General features: G+C 39.7%; 1 protein-coding gene across 2 annotated transcripts; it reads right to left on the bottom strand.

Moving 5' to 3' along the window:
• Positions 1-842: 842 nt before the first annotated feature.
• LOC117812784 (ferroxidase HEPHL1) lies at positions 843-25,108 on the bottom strand. Of its 2 annotated transcripts, XM_034683722.1 has the most exons (20): positions 24,733-25,108; positions 21,032-21,276; positions 19,223-19,435; positions 17,248-17,466; positions 16,511-16,765; positions 15,786-15,957; positions 13,281-13,411; positions 13,068-13,199; positions 11,269-11,474; positions 10,953-11,088; positions 10,618-10,830; positions 8,891-9,107; positions 8,645-8,784; positions 8,428-8,553; positions 8,223-8,329; positions 4,773-5,007; positions 4,452-4,591; positions 4,008-4,161; positions 3,881-3,895; positions 843-1,279 (listed from the first exon to the last, which is right to left on the bottom strand). In XM_034683722.1, exons 1-20 carry the CDS (start codon positions 24,903-24,905, stop codon positions 1,194-1,196), a joined length of 3,315 nt encoding a protein of 1,104 aa, XP_034539613.1. In that variant the 5' UTR covers positions 24,906-25,108; the 3' UTR covers positions 843-1,193. The 2 variants fall into 2 exon arrangements, with proteins under 2 accessions (XP_034539613.1, XP_034539614.1); XM_034683723.1 differs by lacking the exons at positions 21,032-21,276; positions 24,733-25,108 and adding an exon at positions 20,217-20,277 and having other exon boundaries at positions 1,181-1,279.
• Between the last annotated feature and the right edge of the window lie 607 nt (positions 25,109-25,715).

Below are 25,715 nucleotides of genomic sequence, written 5' to 3'. Positions count from 1 at the left end.
ACATAAACACTGATGTGGTAATTTGGGCTGTAACTGTGATCAATACGCCAGATACAAGGAAGAAAAACAACCCTGTTTGAAATTTAAATTCATTCTTAATCTGTCAGTTTTTAACCGTGTTGATAGGCCATTTGACCCACCCAACGTCGATTAATCAATCAGACTGTTTGATAATCAGAAATGGGATTTCCAGCCCCATTTCCAAACACAGACATCGATTAAGTTTAATCAGCAAGATGACGTTTATTTCCTGCACCTTCTCATGACTATTGATCTGATCATGCAACTCACGTCATGTAGGAGCTACAGATGTCTAAGAGGTTTCTTCAGTTTATCACTGCATGATTCTTAATATACATAAATCTGCTTTTCTGAGGCGAGATTTAGTAGATTATTTCTATTTTAATGTTTGGTAAGTACCCTTTACATGTCATTGGAGTTCTTATCATCCCACTGATGCGTTTTGCATGTTATTTCATGTCGTCTTCTTTCTTTCTTTCTTTCTTTCTTTCTTTCTTTCTTTCTTTCTTTCTTTCTTTCTTTCTTTCTTTCTTTCTTTCTTTTTCTTTCTTTCTCTTTCTTCCTTCTTTCTTCCTTTTTCTTTCTTTCTCTTTCTTTCTTTCTTTCTTTCTTTCTTTCTTTCTTTCTTTCTTTCTGACAAAGATGGAACTAAAGATGTTCTACTTTAAGTTAAGTATAGATAGTCTCCATGCAGATGAAAATAAGGCTCCAGTATCATATTAAGATTTGAGGTTCTATTATGGACACCATGTTTTCAAGTTAACGCCACCTTGTGGTGCTTTGAGAGACTAGCAGGTGACCAAAAAGACTAACTTTGTCCATTGAGTTAGATGTTTTTATTGCACATTCATGACTGGGATCAAATATTTGGTAAAGCTGTGCTCTGTAAAAGCAACAAAACAACATTAAAACACAGTGCAACATGCCAGCAAACGGCAACATAGAGACATACACATGTATAAAATGCTTCCTCTTGTCCTAACAAAATAAAGAAACTCTGAACTTCCCACATTATTGTACTTCTGTAGAATATACTTAGTCTTAGCTGAACTTTTCTTGATATGTACATAAATAACCTCCATGCCACAGTGATTTTGTCCCTGGATTTTTGAAGTGCATTTATAACCACTGTCGTGGTGACACAGGTACAGCGCAGTGTCAGAGTCCCTTCTTCAGTGCAGTCCACCTACAGCCATCAGACAGAGAGCCAGTGAGAGCAGCAGGGTCTTTATACAGCCTTCAGTTCCTGCTGCTGCAGCTTGAGGGACAAAGAGTCAGAAATAAAGGGTGGGTATGGTTAGCATGACACATCTTACATTTAGAGTTAAATAGTCAAACCTCAATAAAAAACCTGATTAATAACAAATCTATCCCTTTAATTATCTACACTTATGATACATTCAGTGTGACATACATGTAAATTACCTTTTTGGTTGTTGAAAAAAACTCCCCAATTTCTAAAAGTACAATTCCCATGAACCTTGAGTCGTTTTTGCAAATCGTAGTCAAATATGTGTCTATTGTGGAACATCTGTCAGCTGTTGCAGCTCTTAAGGAAAGCCTGACTAAATGATTTTTTTCTAAACATATTACAAACTGAGCAAACAAAGATAACATTCAACAAAACATTCCACATCCATGACTCAACTCATGCAAAGTGTGATATCTGCTGTCTGCTGTCTGACCTGATTTGAACCAGATTGGAGCAGTGAAAGGTTTTCTGTGACCATGACCAAACTGCACGGGTTTATCAATATTGCTTATGCATGTTTGGTCTTTCAACTAGAAATCAATCGTGTAACACATTACAGCAAGTTAGGATGCACCCTGCTGTGTATTGGAAATGTGGTTTTTTTTGTCTGCAGTTCCAGGCAGCTGTCAGTTTCTATTAATTTCTATATGATATGAACAACTATGAGTACACTATTGAAACATTCTGGGTCCTTCTCTAATCCCAAGAGTGTAGCAACACATCCATTACAATGAACACCAAAACTAATTTTTGTTGAAATTAGATTTGACTGTAGTAAATTATTTTTGTTTTGCCAACGTATAAAAGATGGCAAGAACAAAATTATAAATTACAAAAACCAGTGAAGGCATGATGGCCTGAATAACCAAAGTAAGTTACAGATCTGCTGATTAATTTTCAGGCAAAACATATAGAAATGGAGAGCAGCACATGTCTAAAAGTTAAAACTATTGCAAATTAAATAATACACAGTCTACATTTGAAAAAGATGAGCAGAGATTTTGAACAAACATGATTTCTATTTGTGAATAAAACTTGCAAAAGTGCAGTTACGTGTTTAGTTACATGAGAGAAGATGATATGTTGTGATTTGTTTGTAATTTTTCTTAGGAACTATATGTTTATTTTAAGTAGCAATGCCTCTGCGACAGCACCCTCTCCTTCACCTCCCATATTAACCACATCACCCGGTCCGCCTACTTCCACCTATGCAATATTAACCGTCTCCGTCCTTCACTCACTCCCCACTCCACTGCCATTCTTGTTCACAGCCTTGTCACCTCCCGCTTGGACTATTGCAACTCCCTTCTGTTTGGCCTCCCCCACAAAAACCCCCCCCGATAAACTACAACTGGTTCAAAACTCAGCCACCTGTATCATCACACGCACCGCCTCCATCCACCACATCACACTCATCCTGCAACAGCTCAACTGTCTCCCCATCACATACCGGATCAACTACAAAATACTTCTCCTCACCTTCAAATCTATACACAACCTTGCCCCTCCATATCTCTCTGACCTCCTCCACACTGCCACACCCGTCCACACCCTCAGATCCTCCTCCTCCATCCATCTCACTGTCCCCCCTGCTCGCCTTGTTACCATGGGGTGCAGAGCCTTCAGCCGCTCTGCTCCCCAGCTCTGGAACTCTCTCTTACCTGACTTCCGTAATACTGACTCACTCCCAAATTTTAAATTCAAACTCAAAACTCATCTGTTTAAACTTGCTTACTCCATCTGACCACAACTCCACTGTCCATTCTTTTAAAACTTTTTTAATTGTAATTTATTACTGTTTGTTATTTAAACTCTGTTTTTTTCAATGTTGTAAGGTGACCATGAGCGTCAAGAAAGGCACCTATAAATAAAATGCATTATTATTATTATTATTATTATTATTATTATTATTATTATTATTATTATCATTATTATTATTATTATTGTTGTTATTATTATTATTATTATTATTATTATTATTATTATTATTATTATTATTGTTATTATTATTATTATTATTATTATTATTATTATTATTATTATTATTATTATTATTGTTATTATTATTATTATTATCATTATTATTATTATTATTATTATTATTATTATTATTATTATTATTATTATTATTATTATTATTATTATTATCTGTCAATGGAACTTTTTAAAAGTTATATTTTTGGGGGATTTTTTGCCATTATTTGATAGGACAGCTGAAGAGAGACAGGAAATGTGGGGAGCAGAGAGTGGGGGAAGACGTGCAGCAAACGGTTGAGGCCGGGATTCGAGCCTGCGACCTCTGCGATGAGGACTAAAGCCTCTGTATATAAGGCGAGTGTTTAAACCACTAAACCACTAATGGCGCCCCAGCAAGCTTACTCTTAAAACCTCAGGTTCACACAAGGTGGCAGTACAGTCGTACATCAAATCTGCTCCATTAAACTGGCTTTAAAATGAGTGCAGTTTATATAGTGTTTAATCATTAAGTGCAAGAAAGTGATACCCATTAACACAGTAATGAAACACTACAGTAGTTTGTGGCTCAGGTTGTGAGTGTGAGGTGTTTTGATAATCTGTGCATCGTTCAATGAAGAAACCAGATCTTACCTCCTGACGACTTTTCTGTGATTGGACAAAAACAACAAAAGCGAGATGTTAGAAAAATCAAAAATACTCTTCATTGTACGTACATATTTAACTTATGAATGTAACTGTCATGAACTTATTCACACACCTTTGATAGTGAAAGTGGTCTCCATGCCAGCATGGATGTGATCTGTCACATGACAGTGGAGTAACCATGTCCCCGGATTCCCTGCAACCATCTCCACAGTCTGGAAAGTCCCGGGGAAGAGGTCAAAGACATCTGCACGGTGAATGCGGTCCGTCTGACACCCACACAAATGCACAGCAAGCACACACAAACACATGAAGAACATCAGAGGGGGACAAAGCTGAGGAAATAAGCGCTGAGTAAAGAAACTGCGCCAAGAAACTTCCTGTGTGAGAGGTTTTGCCAAGGTCAACATCAGAATCTCATTGTTCACCTCAGGACAAACACAGCAGTTCTACACCATGAGGGTGCAGGAGGATGGTATATCTGGTATTATTTTAATGAAAACAAACAAACAAACAAACAAACAAACAAACAAAAAAATAAGCTGTAGCTGTGACTAACCTTATAGGTAAAAGTCTCAGCGTGGAAGTGAACGGTGTGCATGTCCACCTCGTTTCCCATGCCGAGCAGATACCAGTCAACTTTCTCGCCCTGTGTCATGACCAGTCCATGCAGGTTACCGTACAGCTTCCCATTGATCCCTTTGAAAGAAGAGAAAGAGAAATGCAGACACACCATGAAATAGATATTTATATTAACTAAGTCTAAAAGTATTCAAAGAAAAGTCAGTTTTACATTTTTGTCTGTTTGCCCACACATTGATGGGAAAATTCTGTCACGTCTAAGACAGTTCAACCTTAATCCCTCCTTCTAATCTCTCACCATGCATCAGGTTACTCTCCTCAAAGTCCTCGTCCGGCGTGAAGGTCTCAGGGTCGACGCCGAGGTGCGTTCTGATGTTGTCCTCGAGGTACCAGGACTGGTTTTCATCATGCACCATAAAGAGCAGAGCGAACTCATTTTCCACGTCAGCCCTCGGTCTGTCGGACCCCACACCACGCTGCAGAGTCCCTGGCCTGCAGACCACCAGAGGCCCCAGGAGACCACTGTACAGATCCTGCACATAAACATAAACGCGTAAATCTTCTACTTTTGTTTAAACATGAAAGCTTACACAACGATTTTACTTCAACTCTGTGAAATATCATCCTCCTCTGACTGTTGCTTTGACGTCACATCAACAGAGTCCTGGTCTCTTTCTTTGGCTCCTTGTGAGGTTTGGAATGTAAGAGTTTTAAGAGAAGACTAAAAAGCTTATTAACAGGGTGAAAAGAGCATAGAAGTGTGTTTTTTTTATTGTAATGTGGGGTCTTTTTTAAAAGAGTCTTTTGCACTGAAACCTGAAACCTATTGTTATTTGTGTGCCATGAAACTTCCGTCACAAAAACGTCCTGTTTCCGCGTGGGAAAAGGAAGTTTGTCCCAAAGTTTGTTGCAGTATCTGAGCCTGACATCTCATTGAGGAATGTGTGTGTGTGAAAGGGGAAGGTGCAGTCGAAAAAGGTCCCCAGTCTGCAGATTCAAATCCTCAGATGATTTTAATCAATTTTGAGTTTTTAATATGGAGGTGTTCATGCTTTTGCCATCAGGAACAACCTCAGGAGGTATGGCTTGAAGAATCTTAAAAGCTTTCTCTATAGACCTGCGTTTACATGAAGATGCTGTGAACTGACAACATGTGCATTTTGGTTAGGCAAAGGGTTGTGTCCAGAAGTCAAACCAGTGACCACTGCAACAACAGCACTTTTTAATTCATTTGTAACATTTGTATACATCTTGAATTTGTATTCTCTTTATTGATCTATTTTTATTTTTACTTATTTCAACATATTCTTGCTTGTACACATGTCTAGGATGCTGCAACAACTGAATTTCCCCCCTGGGGATCAATTAAGTAATATCTTATCTTATCTTAAAGCCTCTGTATAAGGGATCTGTGCCTAAACCCACAGGTTAACCAGCGCCACCTTACTTTTATTTTCAGTATTTTATATTCCTTCTTCATCTTTGAATCTGTTTTTCATCTTTTTATGTGTTTTCCTTTAACTTTGCTTTAACTTGGCCTTCATATTGCCTGTCTTTGTTTGCACCTTGTTTGGTTTTCTGTAGTGTTGCGATCTTTATCTCTGATTGTTTCATTGCTTTATACATTGTTTTTAATTCAGGTTCTATTTAAATGAACCCAGAGCACATTCTCCCGAAAAAAAAGACAAATTTAAATCTAAAAGATACCCATGGCCACCGTTGAAAAAAACACTGAAAACTGGTTCTTAAGTGAAGATTTCTTCATTGACTTATCATAGACGCTGAATAAACGTCTGACTAGACCAGATTTAAATGGGAAATTGGCCTCTGTCACAGGATCCATCAGGCATTTACAGCCACTTTTAAGTTGCATCTCATCTAAAATGCTATTATTAAAATGTATCAAAGTCACCACTGAAAAAAAACAAAACAGAAAACAGAAAATTGACCTGATCCTTCAATCCTTGATCCCTCAGATGCACAAGCCAGTGAGTTTAATCAGCATCACAACCCCACAATCCCAGGTATCAATCATCTACATCAGCATGCAGAGATCTCTCTACCCTCATAGCATAGGAGCGTGACAGCCCAAATGCCAGAGCATGCACTGTCTTGTTTTCCTTCTTTTGTAAGGAAAGTTTAAACGTCTCCCTCTATAATAACTCTGAAATGTCTTGTTAACATCATTGCCCCGTGTTTGTGATTTTTTTTTGTTTGAAGTAATGTTTTTGGGTATTTTTGCCTTTACTGGATTGGAAAGCTGGAGAGAGACAGGAAATTTAGGGATAAGAGAGTGGGGGAAGACATGCAGGTAATGGTAGAGGCCGGGAGTCGAACCTTTGACCACTGCAACAAGGACTGTAGCGTCTGTACATGGGGTGCATGCTTAGACTGCTAGGCTAAAGGCGCCCCAGAATTTTTTATAAAAAAAATAATAGATGCAGAAATTCTGTCTTTCAATGGACAGGATTTAAAGCTAGGGTTGGTAGTCTCGGAAAACCAGCATGAATTTGAATGTAGCTTTTCTTCATGACTCCGTCTAACCCCTCCCCTCCTCCCTCGGAGCTCCTCCAAAACAACGCCCCCCCCGCTCACATGCACGAGTGCCGCTGATTCTCGACCATATGACCGTGACTGATTCAAAACCGGTCCTCACCAAAACATTCTCATAGTGAAAGTTAAAAATACAAACAAACATGGCTGCTGTTAGTACTCACAACTATCATGCTAGCATTATCCAGTTGTACTGGTGACACGATAACAGGAGAAAAGTTATAATACATATAAAACTGTAACAGCTCTACTGTTTGTTAAACATGTTCAGTGTAGATGTTCTTAATTCCAACAGTGTTGACGGTCAGTGAAGGCATCAGGAGAGGTGTAGAGTGTGTGAGTGGGAGAGAGGAGAGGAGAAGTTTTTCATTCATTCAAACATTGATTGTTGTTTTGTTGGTTGGTGTGATCGTGGCCGACAGTGACCGGTTATTAAAGATCAATGTGTTCACGAATCGGCTCGTCATCACTACAGCGTCCGGACGGACGCTACAATAAATATATATTTTCTGTAGGACTTACTGAACGTCATTAATTATTCTGCTTGTTGGTGAGAGCTTTTTAGACTCTGATCCGGACTACAGTCCTGAGCAAAGCACCTCATCAGGTCAGAGGGGACAGGCCCGAGGACGAGCGAGAGGGGCAGTAAATAGAGTCAGGGGAAGTAGAGGCAGGAGACGGGGGACTCGGAGGAGTGCACGCCGGGGAGAAATGTACGCGCAGGAGGCGGGCAGATCGGCTGGACGGGATTTGATTGGTTTAAAATTTGGGGAGCCAAAAAACGGTGATTGGTTGGTATTTTCCCAGGTTTACTCCGGCTGTAGATAGCAGTTTTTTTTTCACTCTTTTTTAGGAACACATTATGTATTGATTGCCATCAGGACATAAAGATCATTTTAACCAGTATGACAAAAAGTGTATCTAAATCTGATTACCAACCCCAGCTTTAAAGTACAGCTGTAAAATGACTTGAAATGCAGCTGTAATTATCATTCGTATTCTTTCCCACAGAAGCAAACAATCTATAAAATGACAAAACAAAGATGCATTTTCAGACATGCTGACGTCTTTACCTTAATGTAGGCGGTAGAAAACTGGTTGAGATCTTGGCTATTCAAAGCTAATTTCACCCTGTTGTCAACCAAATTTTGACAGTGCACATCACGAGGTTATCGATGATAATTTTATCATGTACCTTAATGAAGTCCACATTGGAGTAGTAGGCGTAAGAGATGCAGTTTGGATCAGTGACCCCCGGACCAGAGCTTTTAGGAATATCCCATGTCAACTCCACCAAGAAGCCTGAGGGAAAAAAAATACAACATATTTCAATACAAATGCTCTTAAAAAAGAAAAGACGAAAGGACATGCCTGTTAATTTTAACTGATTAGTTTCTCACCAGGTTTGACAGGAACATGTGTGCCACTAGACTGAACTCCATGTGCGCTTATCGAATAAGGCCGGCTGGCTTTGTTCTTGAACATGATCAAAATCTGCTCTCCAACCTCTGCTTTGATTATCGGACCTGCAGGGAAAAGGAGGAAAAACACACATCATAATCAGTCCCTTTCTTCTCTTCTTTTAAAAACAGCTAAAAAAAAAGCAGCTCTTCTCACCGATCACTCCGAGGTGTTGTTGGCTGAGTTGTCGTTCCTTCTGGACTCTGAAGGTGTCATCAGTGTATTCTCTGTAAACCACCTTCTTGTAGCGCGAGCCAATTCTGTTTTTCCCTTTCGCCACAAATATGCTGCCTGGACTGGGAGACATGTGATAATTTGCTTCCATTAACAAACAGTAATAACTTTTCCCACTAATCACAGAGCACTGAAATGCATCATCCTGTAATTACTCTCGTCACACACCTGTCTTCTAATGTGGCGTGGTGTTTCTCCAGCTCCCAGTCCCTTTCAGGTGAATAGTCCCACTCGATTTCTTCAGCACTGATAAAATACTCCACAGTCTTAGTCGGACGTTTGTGTGTGGTCTTCACTTGTCGTTGCGAGCACTTGTTCACTTTGTACTGCTGTCTCATGCCGGCTGAGTAGTGGTCCGTTACTCTGCAGCTCACCTCAAGCACACCTGTCAGGTGGAGGGGGAGAGTTTGAGGATTTGGATTTGAGAGGATGTGTTTTTAGGATTTTGTACTGTTGCTGAATACATTTTATTTTTTATCACGGACACAGTTTGTACTGATAATTAGCTCCCATTTTGAAGGGACATACTGTTTGTTGGACATCATGTGACGCTGTGTACTGTCATGATAACTTACGTCACTTTTGCTTGTTTTAAAAAGTAGATCTGGTTCCAATGTTTCTTCTGAGTTACTCACACTTGTTTTTTTGCGGTGTGTTGCAAATGTCTGGCAAAATTGGTTACTGCATGTTGTTGGAACACATGCAGACTACAAATTTTCCCTCCTTCATTATCATCTATGCGGTCAGAACAGTTTCACACTCAAATAAAGGTGCTATGCCTCATGTTTTCCCACCTTAATGTTTTGCATCCAATGTGCAGAATGACATAGGTGAAGAGTTCTGTCATAGATAAGGAAACTAATTTTAATTAATAAACTTGAACACAATAAAATATCAAACCTAGCGTTGCTGATACAGAACAGCATTATAGCTCCATTATTCTGCATGATTCAGTGCTGCTCTTTTCTGTTGTGCATTCATTTTTAATGACTGTTGTAACTTTGATTATGATGTTATTATACATGGTATATTACAAGACATATATAGGGCCCAATGTGATATTTTTTCATGGGGCCCAAAATCGCCAGATCTGAGTGTGTATTTATTTATTGAGTAGAACAATTATTTGTATACCTTTTAACATGTGTGGGGGGATTTTTAAAGACTTTCTCAAAGATTCATTGTGACTCACCACCTCTTCCTGGTTGCTCTTTGGCGTTTAAAGTATAAATGTCCTTACAATAGCACAATGAAGCATGAATACCTTATATCTGAATTTGTATGTGGATCTATGACTGCCAAATGTGAAAAGGAAATTCCATTAACCCAAACAGACACACCCTCGACTACGACACGCCTACAGTGTTTTGAAGTGTGTTCTCTTCTGCCTAGGTATGCTGCTGCTACAGACTGCATGTTAATGCTTTAGAGAAAAAAATATTGTTCTAATGCTTTAAATCTCAAAAGTTAACTCAATCTAATTCAAGATAACACAGAGGATACCCTCATGAAGTAGCATAGAACTGCAGATTAAAGGCCCCAACCTAATCCCTCCTGATTTATTTTGGAAATGTCCTTTAATGTTTCCCGGATAAAGTCCTCAAACGTTTCACAGGAAACTGAAAACGATAAATCATATCTCGACTGTTATGACATTTCCTGTTTCTCTTGTACTTAGGGATGATTCCTATTATCCATTGTTGGGAGCAGTGCACATGCTACAGGAAGAGTTCATAGAATGTAATCTAGCATGAACCTGAAGTGTTGTGTTTGTTTTTTCTTGTGTTTGTGTGTGTGTGTGTGTGTGTGTGTGTGTGTGTGTGTGTGTGTGTGTGTGTGTGTGTGTGTGTGTGTGTGTGTGTGTTTGTGTGTTTGTGTGTGTTTATGTGACTGACCGTTAGTGTTTGGCTGCATGGTGACAGCAGCAGTGGTGTGAGGGAACAGACTGACAGTGTCCCGTGTTGTGCTCTGCTTCTTGAAAGTGTTGCCTTCAAAATAAACACCATGGATGTCCACCTCTGTGCCCAGGCCAAATGTGTACCACTGAACTGTGTCCCCGGCACACATCTCCAGTCCAGGAAGGTTCCCATACATCAGCCCGTTTACAGCTGAAAGGAGAGAGGAAGAACAAAATAAATAAAACTATCCAACATGGCATTCAAATCATTACCAGTGCGACGTTATACTAATTAAATTACATATGTGGTAAGAATACACATTGAATGTTTACCATGCATCATATTGCTCTCCTCAAAGTCTTCATAATTCGGGTTGCCTCCAGAATCAAGGATATTCTCCTCCAAATACCAACTTGAGTTTTCATCCATGACAGAAAACAAGAGGAAGAACTCTTTATCCACGCCTTTCTGATAAAACAGAGCACACACAATAACAGTCAACTACATTTAACACTATATCTAAAATGTAGTAGATCATTTTAAGCATTGAAGCATGAGAATCTGACCTAAAAAAGTACTAACACTTAGTATCAAAGCTTCTGAAAATACAACTCTCTGTATGAGACAGACAGACAGATCTCGCATCACCTGGGTTCCGTTCTCCCCTAGCGCTCCTTTCTTGCACACGAGCAGAGGTCCCACTAATCCTGAGTTGGTGTCTTTGGCAGGATCAGTGGCGGAGTAGTACAGGTAGGGGATGCAGGGAGAATCAGAAGAGGATGGACCTTCTAGCACCTGCCAGGTGTAGGTGAATGTCTGCCCCGGAGCCACGTGGGAGCCTGGCTTGTTGACACCTACACAGCATTACACACAAAAAACTCAAAGACTTGAAGACATTTTTCACCTCCCTTAAATGTGCTTGATTCCAGTCTTTATGTTCAGTGTGCACGATATGTTTAAGTAACTTTATCTGTTGCTGCAATTGTTTGTTTTTTATGTTGATGAATATTCTCAAATGACAAATCAAGCTAATTTCTTAACAGATGAAATCCTGTTGCTTGCCTCTTTAGTGCCACTAATACAAAGCATGTATTTGCACCACCATATACTGTAGCACCGCACCTTGGAGGACTAAGCCTTTGCCATCGCTTTCCCAACTCTCTGGAGCTCCCTCCCACCAAACATCTGCAACTCTGACTCTCTTTCCTCATTTAAAAATCAACTCATAACCTACCACTTCAAAAAAGCCTACAATATGGGACCTCTACTCCCTCCCCATTGCCGATTTTTTGCATTTTGTTTTTATTTTTATTTCATGCAAAGCGTCTTTGAGTAACTAGAAAAGCGCTATATAAGTCCTATAAATTATTTGTATTATTATTATTCAGCAGTTGTAGTTATTTACATTTACAAACAGTTGATTGAGAGATACAAACCCCATCGTGGTTTGTAAAAATGGATGCATGCGTGTTTCAGTAATACACATGGAGAAATTTGGTTCTCGTATCTAAAAATGTTAGCGTTTGAAAAAAATAGTATCACATATAATCTGTATTCACATGTTGACCATGTCATTTCTTCCTTTATTTTACCTCCATGTTGCACCTTTTTCCAAGGTTGTATTTAATAATCACATGTGCTTAATTTTGCCCTCAACTTGAGATAGCATAAAAATAATTTGTGGTTAACAGTAGCCCTCTCCCTCCAGGTTGCATGTTGTGTTTTTTGAAGCTCAGGTCTATAAAGCATTTTACTGTTTATTTCTGACTTCTTTTTTTCAAACTATGTATAATAATGTATTCAAGTCACATATATTAAAGGTAGATAACTACTGTTCGAACTTTGGGGTTTGTGCTCTAACTAAAAGAGGTTAGGGGTGCCGTGGACAAAGCAGTCTAAGTGCTTGCCCCATATACAGAAGCTATAGTGCTCGTTGCAGCGGTTGCAGGTTCAACTTCCAGCCTCAACCTCTGCTGCATGTTCCTCCAATCTCTGCTCCCCGCATTTCCTGTCTCTCTTTAACTCTCCTATCCTTTAAAGGCGAAATGCCCCAAAATATATCACTTTAAAAAAAAAGGTTGAATAAGTAGAGACACGGGCAGAAATATTTCCTTCAGTTTTAAAGAAAGATTCAGGCAATAGTATACAGTTGTGCTCATAAGTTTTCATACCTTGGCAGAATTTGTGATTTTTTTGGCCATTTTTCAGAGAATATGAATGATAAGAGAAAAACATTTTTTTCAATCATGGTTAGAGGTTGGGTGAAGCCATTTATTATCAAACAACTGTGTTTACTCTTTTTATATCATAATGACAACAAAAACTACCTAAGAAATCATAAATTCTGCCAGGGTATGTAAACTTATGAGCACAAAAATTTAAGTATTCCGGCATTTGCTACAGCTTCTGTTTATTTGAATGAGCTTTGTGTGTGTCTGCTCCCTCACCATCCTCGTAGCTGCTCCCCTGGAAGCGTTTGTCATAGTGCAGGCCGTGAGGCTGGATGCTGTAGTTCCTATCTGCTAAATTCTTGAACGTCACTTGGAGGGTGTCTCCTTCCTCTGCCCTCAAGACCGGACCTGGACCAATTAAAAGAGAATGTTCTAAACAAACAAAGAGTAAATGATGGGAATTTAGTGCGATCATTTATTTCTCCATACCTAAGATTCCCAAATGTGAATCCTTTGGTTTTAAGGTGGTGAAGGTGTTGTCTGTGTACTCTCTGTATATGACTTTGTGGTAGATTCCTCCGATCCTTCCCCCCTCTTTACCGAAGAAGATCTCTGATGCACTGTGAGAGGAAGGGGAAAGGAAGATATAAAGCAGAGGATGCTGTGAGTGAAGGAGAAGAAAAAAGGATGACTGGGTTGCAGTTTACTGTCTGTGTCCTGGATGAAGCATGCAGTGTGTAATTTTTTACTACAGGAAAAAGTAAACAGAGCAAATAGGCAGCTAGTCAGCCAGGCCTCACTGTGTCAGAGCAGGCAACAATAACAAAGACACAATAACAACTGAGTCACTGCAACACCATCCACACGTTTACTCTAGACACCACAAAAGTGCCTCACCACAGGAACGGCATTTAACCAGCCGTGTCCCGAGGTCTGTCCTCACACACACACAAGCACACACAGAGAGAAACAAAATATCATTCAAAGGTTTTTACAAGCCTTAAAGGGATAGTTCCCTCTTAAATAAACCTGCGATGATCTTTAGAGTTCATTAAGCTCCCTCACCGCCTTTCTCAAACTTCTAGGGATGTATTCTTTAAATGCAAAATGTGTCCATCTGATATGGGTTTGACTTTGACTTTTCTCTTTCAAGCTTGTTTGAAAACCTAAACAGGGACATGAAGAATGGATTTGGGAGTCTTATGAGACTCAGCGGTAATACCTCAGTTAGGTGTCAGCCTGGGCTTCTGGCCATTTATAAAAGACAGGTTCTTTGGAGTGCTATTCCTGTACTGGATTGCCAGACTCATCCACTTCAGAGTGAGCTTGAGCTTTTGCCCATAGGTTGATGTTTTAGGGTACCATTGCAGAAGACTAAAGACTCCATGTCTTGTTTCTTTCAAGTGTAAATCATCTGTGTAATGACAAGAGCACTTCTGCAAATTTCCACTTGGTAGGAATTTCCATTTCTGTATGAAGTCAGATATTCTCGGATCTTTACTGTTCATGTTGTTGATATTGTCCTTTTTTATCAATCACCCGGCTGTGTTAAATACTGGATCCTGATTGGTCAGAACCTCACTGGTAATCAATTCTCAGTAGCAAAGTTGAAGCCAAGAACAACCTGATCACACGTCATATCAGGTTGTTGTGAAATTTGAGTCATTTCTGTTTAAAAGGTGTGTCACAAGCAAAGCTCCAAGAAGGAGGAGAGCTAAATGAGGACAGACATGTCAGCATAAATCTCCCTGTCCTGTTCACCCTGTCTGATGATGTTCAGTGTTCAATGTTCAGTTTGATGTGAATTACAACAAATAAGCGAGCAAATATTTGACTGACTGATAAGAATCTGTTGCCATGAAAATGTTACCAATAGTGGAATTAGAGGGAATATTATTTTAAGCTGTATTAATAAATCATTTCTAAATCATAGAATCGTGCTTCTTTGTCTCACCCACTTGCTCACTATACATCATCCCTTACATATTTGTATTCTGTCCAATCACTTTGTCTGATTTTAATACAGGCTGTTTTAAGAGTTGATTGTCTTTCTGTTTTGTTTTTATGTGAGTTGTGTGGTTATGGTTACTGAATAGTTTCACAATAGTTGAAATAACTGTGTTGCAGTTGTCATGCAACTGGTTTATAATGCCTCTTAAACTCATTCAACTAAAACATGCAGACTTTTTTTTTTTTTTACCTTGTTCAATCACGGAAGCATTTTGGATCCACATGGGGGGGGGGGGGGGAAATCTGCTCTGTTTTTCTGAATTATCGACATACCGCTACAGTAAAATCCCAACAGCACCTCAAGGCAACACAAGGAAGTAGCCTAAACATGTCCCGGTTGTTCATCCAGTTTTATTTACTCTGGATTTAAGACATTGGGAGATACTACTGTCTATAAGTAACATAGATGGTATTGTCAGGACTTTGCAGGTGTTTAGACGCAAGGTCAGTCCTGATCTGCTTGACGTTGCAGAATCTCTCCAGGATCAGCTGAGCAGATACGTCATGCTTCATTGATATAAAACGATGCATCTGAAATGCATTCAAGCTGGCTACGTGATGACTCAAGAGACAATCACACAATTGCTCAAAATACAAATACCTCACAGAGTGCAACTGAGGTGCTGGTCATCTCGTTTATTCAGAAAAACAGATCCAATTATTTTTATTCAGAAAAACTTTTCTCGTGACTCTGAGATAATTATCTTGTTAATTCAGAAATCACAACTGTTTGGCAACAACTACATGAGGTCATAACTCTGCCTTCTTTTTTTGGCTACATTTGGACAGAACCACCTGACCTGACCCCTGATAACCTCCAGTAAGGAGAGAGCTGTTATGAAACCATGTGGGCCCACCTAATTCAGCAGAGTTTTGACCAACATTTCACCAAGAATGCTTAAACGCTCCTCCCTGTCATCCTCCCTGTAACCTCTAATTGATGCAGTACTTCATCACTTACAATCTGATAATGTTTCTGCCCACCTGTCAACCTCAGTTAGGGATACATTAGCTATCAGATCCTTCCCTGAGGGAGCGTAGTTCCACATGTCTTTTTCTGCTGCCAGGTAGTAATTCCTCACAACACCACCGCCCGTCTCTGTGGAGCTGGCCTCACTGTCGCATGACTTCACTTCATAAAAGGCCTGCATCCCAGCTGGAAAAGAGACAGACACAGCCTTTACATGACATGTACAAAGTGTAAGCTCATAGTGAAACATGACCTTCAGAGCCTTAGAAAATCCTGACAACCTCTGTCAGGAGTCTAAAGGGTCAGATTAATTGGTCTATAAAAATCTCAGGTTCAGGAAATTCCTTTTACTTCTTATCTTTCTCTTTTTGGTGTTCACTCTGACAGGACACATAACCTGTAAAACTCAAAGTTGTATAAGTTTTATTTGTACAGTAAGTATATTTTCAAAGGCCTTTGTGGAGAGACTTCTTTAACACAATGTAAGGGTTTTTCTCACATGTCAACATTATTTGTAATCTGCTGAGCAAGTGTGTGTCAATTAGTTCTATGCTAACGGGACTTTGAACTGCTTTAGAATACAAGACCTGGCATGTACAGAGTCAAAAACAGGCCACTCTAACATCATGCTTTGACAGTACTTCACAAAAAAATGCATTCTTTCTCGTCAGCAACTCTGTACAAGTCTCAGAGCAGAGAGGTCAAAGGTCACACAGAGGTGAAAGGTCAGGTGCCCTACCCTGCAGGTGGTCATTAACCTGGCACGCCAGCAGCCACTTTCCTGCTGCCTTGGGGACCATCTCAGCCGTGGCAAACGTGGCGGGGAACAGGCTGAGGACGTCGGTGCGATGGCCTCGGTCCAGGAGCGTGTTCCCATGGAAGAAGGCAGAGTGAATGTCCACTTCGTTCCCCATGCCAAACAAATGCCAGGCCACAGCACGGTGCTGGCATAACTCAATCCCGGGCAGGTTACCAAACATGTACCCATTTATTGCTGTCACACAGAGAAAAACACAGACAGAGCTTAGAGGAAAGGAAGTGCAGTGCACTTTTATCCAGTACACCTTTGTTTGTTTCAGGATTAAGTTATTTGAAGTAACTCATAATTACCTTCATGGGGGTGTGAATAACAGTTCTTTTTGATTATGTGATACATTTAAAATTTAAGACAGTGCTATTATCAACCAATTTAACAAAGTCATTTTTTAAATTCTATAATCCCTTTTAAAAGTTTCACATACACACAGAATCTCCAAGTAAATACGATGATTTTTGAGCGTCGGATAAGCTCTTTGTTTAATTTGTAACCGATACCTCTCGATAGTTTCTTTTTGGTATTATTATTTTAAGGCCTAGAACCACTTTGAGGGAAGGGTTAGAACCAGGGGATTGATAAAATGCTGAAGAAACAGCCTTTATTTACAACAAATATTCACAGTGAGTGACACATTTGACTTTGTGAGACTTCTCTCTCACCATGCATTAGGTTTGATTCCTTAAAGTCTGGGTCTTCTGGGTCCACCCCACCGGGATCACTGCACGTCTGAATGTTATCCTCCAGATACCAGCTCAGATTTTCATCCACCACAGTGAACATCAAGAAAACGTCCTGGTCCACATCATATCTGGCTGAATCTACGACAGAACCCGGCTTTGTCTGACCAGGGACTGGATCATTCGTCTCTTTCAAGATCCCTGCACCCATAGAGAAAGATAAAACATGATAAACAGAGATTAAAATGACACATATTAATTTGGTGAAACACCTTCAAGGGAACATTTATGTTGAAACGTTTTCAGTCCATCTCAGGATGCATTGGATTCGTGATTTGTCAGATGGGTTTGTGAATCTACAATATGTTATCCCTCTGATAGTTTCCCATTCTCATTGTTTTTCTCTTGAAGCTTTCTGTCACACATTTTTATTGATGCTGATTTTTTGAGGCTTGGCTGTTGTGAAAGTTACACTTGTGTGTCTCCTTAGATAAATATTTTTGTTTGTCTTGTCCTGAAGTGCCGGAAAAAAAAAATCTGTAACACAAAACAACACAGCAGCTTTTAGATAGGCTGCACAAACACACCCTTTGATAACACTGGCATATTGACTCACTGCACAAACCCCATTCTCATTATCCTACCTTGCCTGTTATTGAGTATCTTGATGGACACAAGCAGCACATATTATGATACTTTCTAAGACTGCTCTGTAAAACAGTGTCAACACTGCAAACCTTTATTATCTGTAAAAATATATATCAGCTGGCAGTCTAGCTCACTCTTCTAAACCATCTGTAAGTTTAAGATTGGAGCAAGGGACTACCAGGAGGCCCATGTCAGATGATCCTAGGGGCCTGGAGGTTGGGTGAGGGCTCAGGAGGTCTGCTTTATGCTGATATGCTCCCTTCCTTGAAACGGGGGGGGGGGGGGGGGGGATTTTTTTCTAGCAGGCAGTTTCAAATCACTCAGTCATTGAGATACAATAACAAGAGATAAAAGCATGGGAATTTCTCTATATGACCGGATGAGATACAAGGCTTTAATTTCGAATATGCTTCAAAACTAAAATAAACTGGCTTTAACCACTGCTTTCACATGATTCTACGTTATTTTTGTCAGTCAAATTGCTTGTTTTTTAGTGTCATTTGTGTCACAGTTGAAGCAGATGTTGTGCTCTTGAATGATATAATCCAATGACAGCATGGAGAGTGAGACGAGAATGGGGCCTAGGATGGAGCCTTGTGAGACTCCATAGGATAAATTAGCTGGAGAGGAGGTAAAATATGTGTACTGAGAATGTTCTGTCACTAAAGCCATTTCACACATGCATCGCACTCCTAAAAACTTCTTGACATTATCCTGGTGGGCTGCATGTGTTACCCAGATGGCCAAATCTGCTCACCCTGACATTACGCAGTCTCTTTCCTGGCAGTAAAATGTTAAGTCAGGATGAGATGGTGTCCTCCCTGCATGCTTCACTAAGCACTCCTTCCCTTATCTACACTTAAATATTTTCTCACTGTGAGATCGACACTGACCATCTCCTCCTGTAAAGTCTATGTGAAAGATAATTCCTGGAATCATCAGAGCCTGGATGTCCTGAAATGATCCAGGAAGTGCCAAGAGATCATCCGGAGGAGCTTAAGTTAGAACAAGAACTATCTCTGGGCAGTGACACTATCACCAACCACCTGCTCAAGATGTTCAGCTTATGATCATGAGAGCCAAATGCAGCACTGAAGTTCAGTAACATCAAGCAAGAAAACATTGGAATTGGCAATCATTATGGAACGACATCCTGAAACGTGAGTCAAATTTATTCAGGATGTTGATATGGTGAAGGAAAAGTAAGAGTGTGGAGTTAAAGAAACAGAAAAGTATCACTTTATGTTGACTCATTTGATAAAACTTGACTTGGAACACAATTAATGCGTACATTAGCAACCCAACATACCTTTCTTGCAGGTGAGCAGAGCCCCGATAAGTCCTGCAGCAATATCCATGGGTGCGTCCACATGTGAGTGGTAGACCCAGGTCAGGCAATTGGCATCTCCATCTGTGGGAGCAAATTCTGGTCTGACCTCCCAGCGGTAAGTGTAGCTGCCTCCTGGAGGAACAGAGTCGTCCCTCTTCAACTTCGGTGATGTCCCATCTGGATAGAGCGCCCCTGGAAGAAATATACAAGATGTTCATACTGAGATCCTTCTGTTCCTCTTAAAGGTACAGTAAGTAGAAAGTGGAATATTTAGCATTTTGTTGCGGTCAGATTCTAGGTTGAAACGCTCCTAGCCCACCCTTCTTGTTGGTGAGGACTTCAAGGGCAAGAAGTGACGCATAATGAGTAAGAGCCTCCATTTGTTAATGTTTTACCATCAATCAATATTCTTTTGCGCACAACAACCACTCTCTTCTTTGTTGTAGTCTTCCGATTTATGCATTTTGCAAGGCCACTCATGAAATACAAAAAGTAAGTCACTAGTTTGTCTGATCTGTCCTTCTGTAAAAGCATGGGTTGGAAGATGGCGGCCTCCATGGGAGGGTTCCCACTCCTATTTTTTTATACAAGTGATTAAACACTAATTTAAACATACTTACAAATATTATATTCCATTTCTACCTATAGTCTATTTTGTTGAATGCTGCTTACAATACACTCAGCACCTTCAAGTTAACATAGCTACTTAGACTGTGTGCTTGAACCTGATGAAATCATTAACTTGGCCTTAATGCTACAATCCTCAAACGTTCATTTTGGCCATATATTTTAAATGAATGATTAATTATCTGTAAGGCTTATTATCCGTAGAATGTTTCTTTAATTTAGAAGTTTTGTAATTACATTCCTAAGTAGGGGCAGAAGAGATCTGGGTCAAATTCTTATCTCTGTTAAGCTTTCAGCCTCCACGTGTGCAACAGTGTGTGATCTATAAACACATAAATGACTCAACAATACTTCCTTGACATCTGCACTACTTTTTGCCAGCCACAGGTCATACTTTGGCTGACTTTCTTCTTCTTTTATTTTGTCCTCATGTGTTGAAACCACTTCCCTCTACCCTTTCCACCTCTTTCACACCATCCTCTCCCTTCCTGCATTGGACACTGTTTATGTAAAGCTATTCAAACACCCACTTCTACTGGACTCATTTGATAAAGCTTAACTTCATCTAAAGAAGAACTGTGGATGAGGATTTTAGTTTCAGTTTCAGTTCCCATGAGGTTCAGGAAATCCCTGATGGCAGGGTGAGTGGGGGAGGGGGCTTCTTGTGTAACAAAGAACTACTAAGTCCCCAATACTCAAGAGACATATCAGACAGAGGGGGTTTGAATAACACAATTGGACTCTTTCAGCCTGTACCAAATTTCTTGTCCTTTTTTCAATTTAGTCTATCTTGTCATCTGAGATCATCTGGCCCTGAAGCAAAGGAGTGAATACAAAGGTGCCACATATTTAAAGAAGCATGACACAAAGGGAGAGGTTTTGGGTGAAAAAATATCAGACAGAATAAATTTGATTCATTCGGCTGAATGAGGTTTCTGAATATTAGGACACTGACTGCGTTAGATAACTTAGTCCGTGTGCTCAAAGTGTCTTGATCCTCTGAGGTTTGACAAATCGTTGAGATCTGTCCAATGAGGCAAATATCTGGATGATGGTTCTTGAACGGCATTGTTCTCTAAAGATAATTTAAACGCTTTTTCTAGGACAAACAAGCCATGTCTATTTTTGATAACTGCACATACAGTACAAACATATCATCACCCTCTGTATCCTTCTCATAGAAAACTCCATGGGGATGCATGGAGTAGTTCCTGGACGCAGAGTTCTTCAGGTGCACCACAATAACATCATCAACCTCTGCACGCAGTATGGGCCCCAGGAAGCCCAGCCAGGCCGGCCGGGGACTCAGGCGACTATACGTGGCATCTGTATACTGCCGGAACATCGCCTTCTTATAAACACTGCCGATGCGCTGGGGTTCCCTTTCCAGGAATACAGATGCATGCCTGGGATATGAGACACAGACACAGCAGTGGTTACACAGAGGGAGATGAGTGTGGAGGTGGGAGAGGAGAAAGAGACAGCTGTTAATCCTGTTTTCTTAGGCATTTCTTACAGTCAGGGTCAGGGCTCTGTCATATTATACAATACAGGGTTGCACAATGACATGCAGTTTTTCTCTTTTGTCATACATACATTATCTCCAACAAAAAAGTGCAAATATGCTTTCTGAATGTGGAATAAAGGTTGGGAAAAATCAACACCTTGGACAAAAGAGTGTTCAATAAGTAACTTATTGCATAAACCTAATAAAAAACACAGAATAAGCAGTATTTGAAGAAATAATGAGAAAAAGGCTGATGCCATTGTAGCGCAAGTTTTCACACAAGGCTTGTATCTATCCAGCAGATTATTTGACTTTAATTAGAGGTGTCACACAGCAGAACAAAATGCATCTGGTGGCAGCTCTCTAACAATTAGACTTGTAATTATTGTTATTACAGGTTTCTGTGGGCTAATAACCTGTTACTGGAGCTGTTGCCAACACAGTTTTGCTTCTTTATATCCTCTAACCAAAGCAAAAGGATGAACAGAAAGCATCACCATCACTAGATTCACACACCGACAAACCCTGCTGACGGCCTGCTAAATAAGGGGTTTCCATGGACACCTGGTCGAAGCAGTTTAGTATTAATGTGCTCACTCCACATTACCCTAATTCACCCCTGTGTAGATGGATGTCGTGTGAAGCATTGAGTACTGCATAAGCTTTATTTCTATGATTACTTCTTTATTGATTGACTTATTTAACCTTTATATAACCTCAAGGACACCACCAGGGATTTTGGGCTCACTACCACAAATGTTCTGAAGCTTCTTTGGACCCCAGTTTAACCCTGAAGCTCCAAGGTAGTACACCACTAGAAGCTTTAAAGCTCCTATGAGGAACTCTACGTTTGTGTTGAATATGGTGCCCCCTGTGGACAAAGCAGTACCTCTGATCACCTGGTTTATCATATTCTGTACAAAATTATGACAAATACTCATCCCATTTACTTCTGATGTTCACACACTGAGTGTCTTTGCTGTGGAAAATGTAAAAAAAAAAGACTTAATGCAGCATTTTGTTAATCACTTCAACTGGCACCTACCCCCCACCAGTGGTTTCAAACATTATTTAACTATTTCCAAGCAATAAATCTTCTTTTTAAAAGTCTTTTTTGCTTTAGTAGTTCATATAGAACCATAAGTATTAATTTCAGTCATTTTCAGAACAAGTAAAAAACTCCTCACTGAGCTTTAAGAACACTGATTTCACTCAGTCGTCACAGTGTTTTAGTTTTTTGCAGTTTGAACTCCCCCATGCAGAGAGACCCAATCATGAGAGCAAAGGCTCTGTCACCTTGGGGGACAGAGCCTTTGCCATCGCTGCCCCCACTCTCTGGAACTCTCTCCCTCCACACATCCGTAACTCTGACTCTCTCCTCTCTTTCAAAAACCACCTCAAGACCTACCTGTTCCAAAAAACCATACCACACATGACCTCTCCCCCCGCCCCACCTCTGTCCCTGTTTTATTTGTTTTATTTATGTGTTTTATTTTATTTTCTTTCTTTAGTTTTCACCCTATGTAAAGCGACTTTAAGTACTAAGAAAAGCGCTGTATAAATTCTTTGAATTATTATTTATTATTATTATTATGAAGTTTTGGTGTCCTCTAAGTTTTATCAAGCCAGGGAACAAAACAGCTGTTGGTTTTTGACAGGATATAACACATGAAAAGGGAGTTCACCCATGTCTGGCTTTGCAGATAGAAGTATGTAATTGCTGTATTGCTGGTTTATTGATGACGAGAAAAGCAGATCATAGTGTACAATAGTATGTGTTGGATATCAAACATGAAGATTAGCGATGCATAGAGTCATATGTAGACTGTGTATAAATATGACTCATATAAAGAGTGATTGAGCTAACTGTTGAGTTAAAGAAAGCATTATATCATTAAAAAAAAGATTAACGTCTTTTAAAGTGTTAAATATATCACCACCCTTAGACTCAAGTTTGTCAGGATGAAATTCACTGCAGCTTCATTATAGCTGTAATTAAACTCATAACATCTTGGTTTCCATTGACTGATGATTGTATTTTTTTAATTCACAACCTAGTCTGAGAGCCTCGAATAGAAGAAGTAAGCATGCGTTCTCTGTTTATGGTTTCAAATGAATGAAATAACAACAACAAAGAGGCATTATGATCTCTGGAGCAGATCAAAATAATATTCTGAGTAGCCATTCTTGTGGGAACAAGTATGTTGCTCTTGGTCAGAGGGTGAAGCAGGAGTAAGCCTGGAATTTCCATCATTATGTAAGACGACAGAAGTTGTGACTCAGTTTTACAAGAAGAAATCAGCTGTGGCCATTTGAGGAAGATCTATCACAGTTAAAATGGCCATATGATTTTATTTCAAATTAAATCCTTAAAAATAAATTTGTCTTCATATTCAATATTAGACTCAGGGTACAAAAAGCTTAAGGGTCATCAGTTCTGTATTTTCAGTGGATGAAGTTTTCTGTTTTTTCCTAAGTGATTGGAAATGTTAAAAATCATATTAAAAAAATAAGTTTGTGTCTCATTCAGTAGGAGAGCTGCTTTAATCAGCCAAATGTACATTATGTACATTCTTTAATAATTATAATTCTGAAAAAGTGTGACTTAAAGTCAAAATCTGCACTAGTGCCAATAAGGATAACTGTTGGGTTCAACAATGCCTCTATTGTCTTTATTATTATTATATTTATATTTTTATATTTCATTTCTATGCCTTATTCTTATGCCTTGTACAAATAGAGCACAGTTTACCAAGTCAAATTCCTTGTGTGTTCAAGCATACTTTGCCAATAAAGCTGATTCTGATTCTAATTCTTCTGATTCTCTAAATCACAATTGTAAAACACAATGAGGGGTCAAGACTGGGAAGCAAATCCTCCTTGTTTTCACACCTGTATATTTTTGTCACACCCTTTCACACCTGCCCGCTTATTCTTAAGCAACTCAGCATTTGTATAAAATCACAGTACTACTGTTGAGATCTCCTATTTAAACAGAGACAGCTGTTTTTGGACAGTGTAACACAGCAAAGGAAGCATCTAATCTCATGAAAGAAGACAGTCATTCACTGTAAGTCACTCAAAGACTGTCATCTTTCCTGTGGATCTGCTGCCAGACAACCATGAAAGTCCTCAATACAGCAGAACCTACAGAGGTCTAGACACCCTGATAAACCTGACCCACTGTAGAACTGATGTGCAACTTTTCACCCCAAACTTTTTCAGTTATCTCAGATTGGTGATGTCTGCAGCGTTGATACAGTTAACCACTGTGTTTAATTCCAGGAATGACCTGGATGATCATCTCAGTTTTCTGCCAAAATTCCAAATTCCAAAATAAGTTATCATAACTCACTCGTCATTTCCGACGTCTTTCCCGTTCAGCAGGTTTTTTCCACTAGGCGCATAATCCCACGCGTCCTCAGTGATCCCCACATAGTAAACTCTCTCCCTGCTGCGCTTCCCCTCCGCGTCGGAGGAGAGAAGAAACAACAAACAACTCACAAACAGCCCCAAAGTCTGCGCCATGGTCACACGATCGCTCCCCTTCAGACGCAGGGCCCACGGTGAGTGTTCAGTGAGAGTGGGCTTTAGGTTAAGAAGCGTCAAGTGTACACCTCCGTGGATTCTCCCATGCAAACAGGCGTGAGTAAGCAGCGCGCTGGGGTTTCAGCACTTATGAAACTGTGCAGAGGAAAACAGTCGGTCTATTCAGACACAGAGCAGAGCGCAGTGACCGCCTCCCCCGGTATAAGGGATAATAACCGCTCAGTGCTCCTGGCTGATTATGAGTATAAGATGTTACTGAAATGGCTCCTGGGAAATTAAAGGTAATCCATCTACTTATGCTAAAATGCAGACTCAAGCGCCAGGGGGTCGTCTCAATTAGCTGTCAATTTTCCATAAGTGATGAGTCAGCATGTTATGAGTCAGCTGTTATGAGGACACTTCAATTTTGAGGCCATATTTTGGTTTCACCTGGGATTTTATAAGGAAAATACGAGTCATTATTTTTAAGCTGTGACATTTAAATTCAATTCAATGCGTGATGTTTTCACCACATTGGTATACTATCTACGGTGGCCCTGAAGGATGAAACAAATTTACAAAAGATGAAACACTTTTACAAAGTTGGAGACAAATGTACATATTGGAAAACATTTTTACATTTTATAAAACAAAATTATATCAGCAAAACACTTTTACAAGGCCAAAACAAATTTACATTTAAGAAAACAAATTTACGAAATCAAAAAAACACTTACAAACGGTGAGATCATTTTTACAAACAACGGAACACTTTTTTTTACCATTCCTGAAACAAATTCAAATTCATTT

The sequence above is a fragment of the Notolabrus celidotus genome, chromosome 5, assembly GCF_009762535.1.
Source record: "Notolabrus celidotus isolate fNotCel1 chromosome 5, fNotCel1.pri, whole genome shotgun sequence".
Lineage (NCBI taxonomy): Eukaryota > Metazoa > Chordata > Actinopteri > Labriformes > Labridae > Notolabrus > Notolabrus celidotus.
The sequence above is the reverse complement of the archived record's forward strand: the minus strand, read 5'-3'. Positions and strand labels throughout refer to the sequence as shown.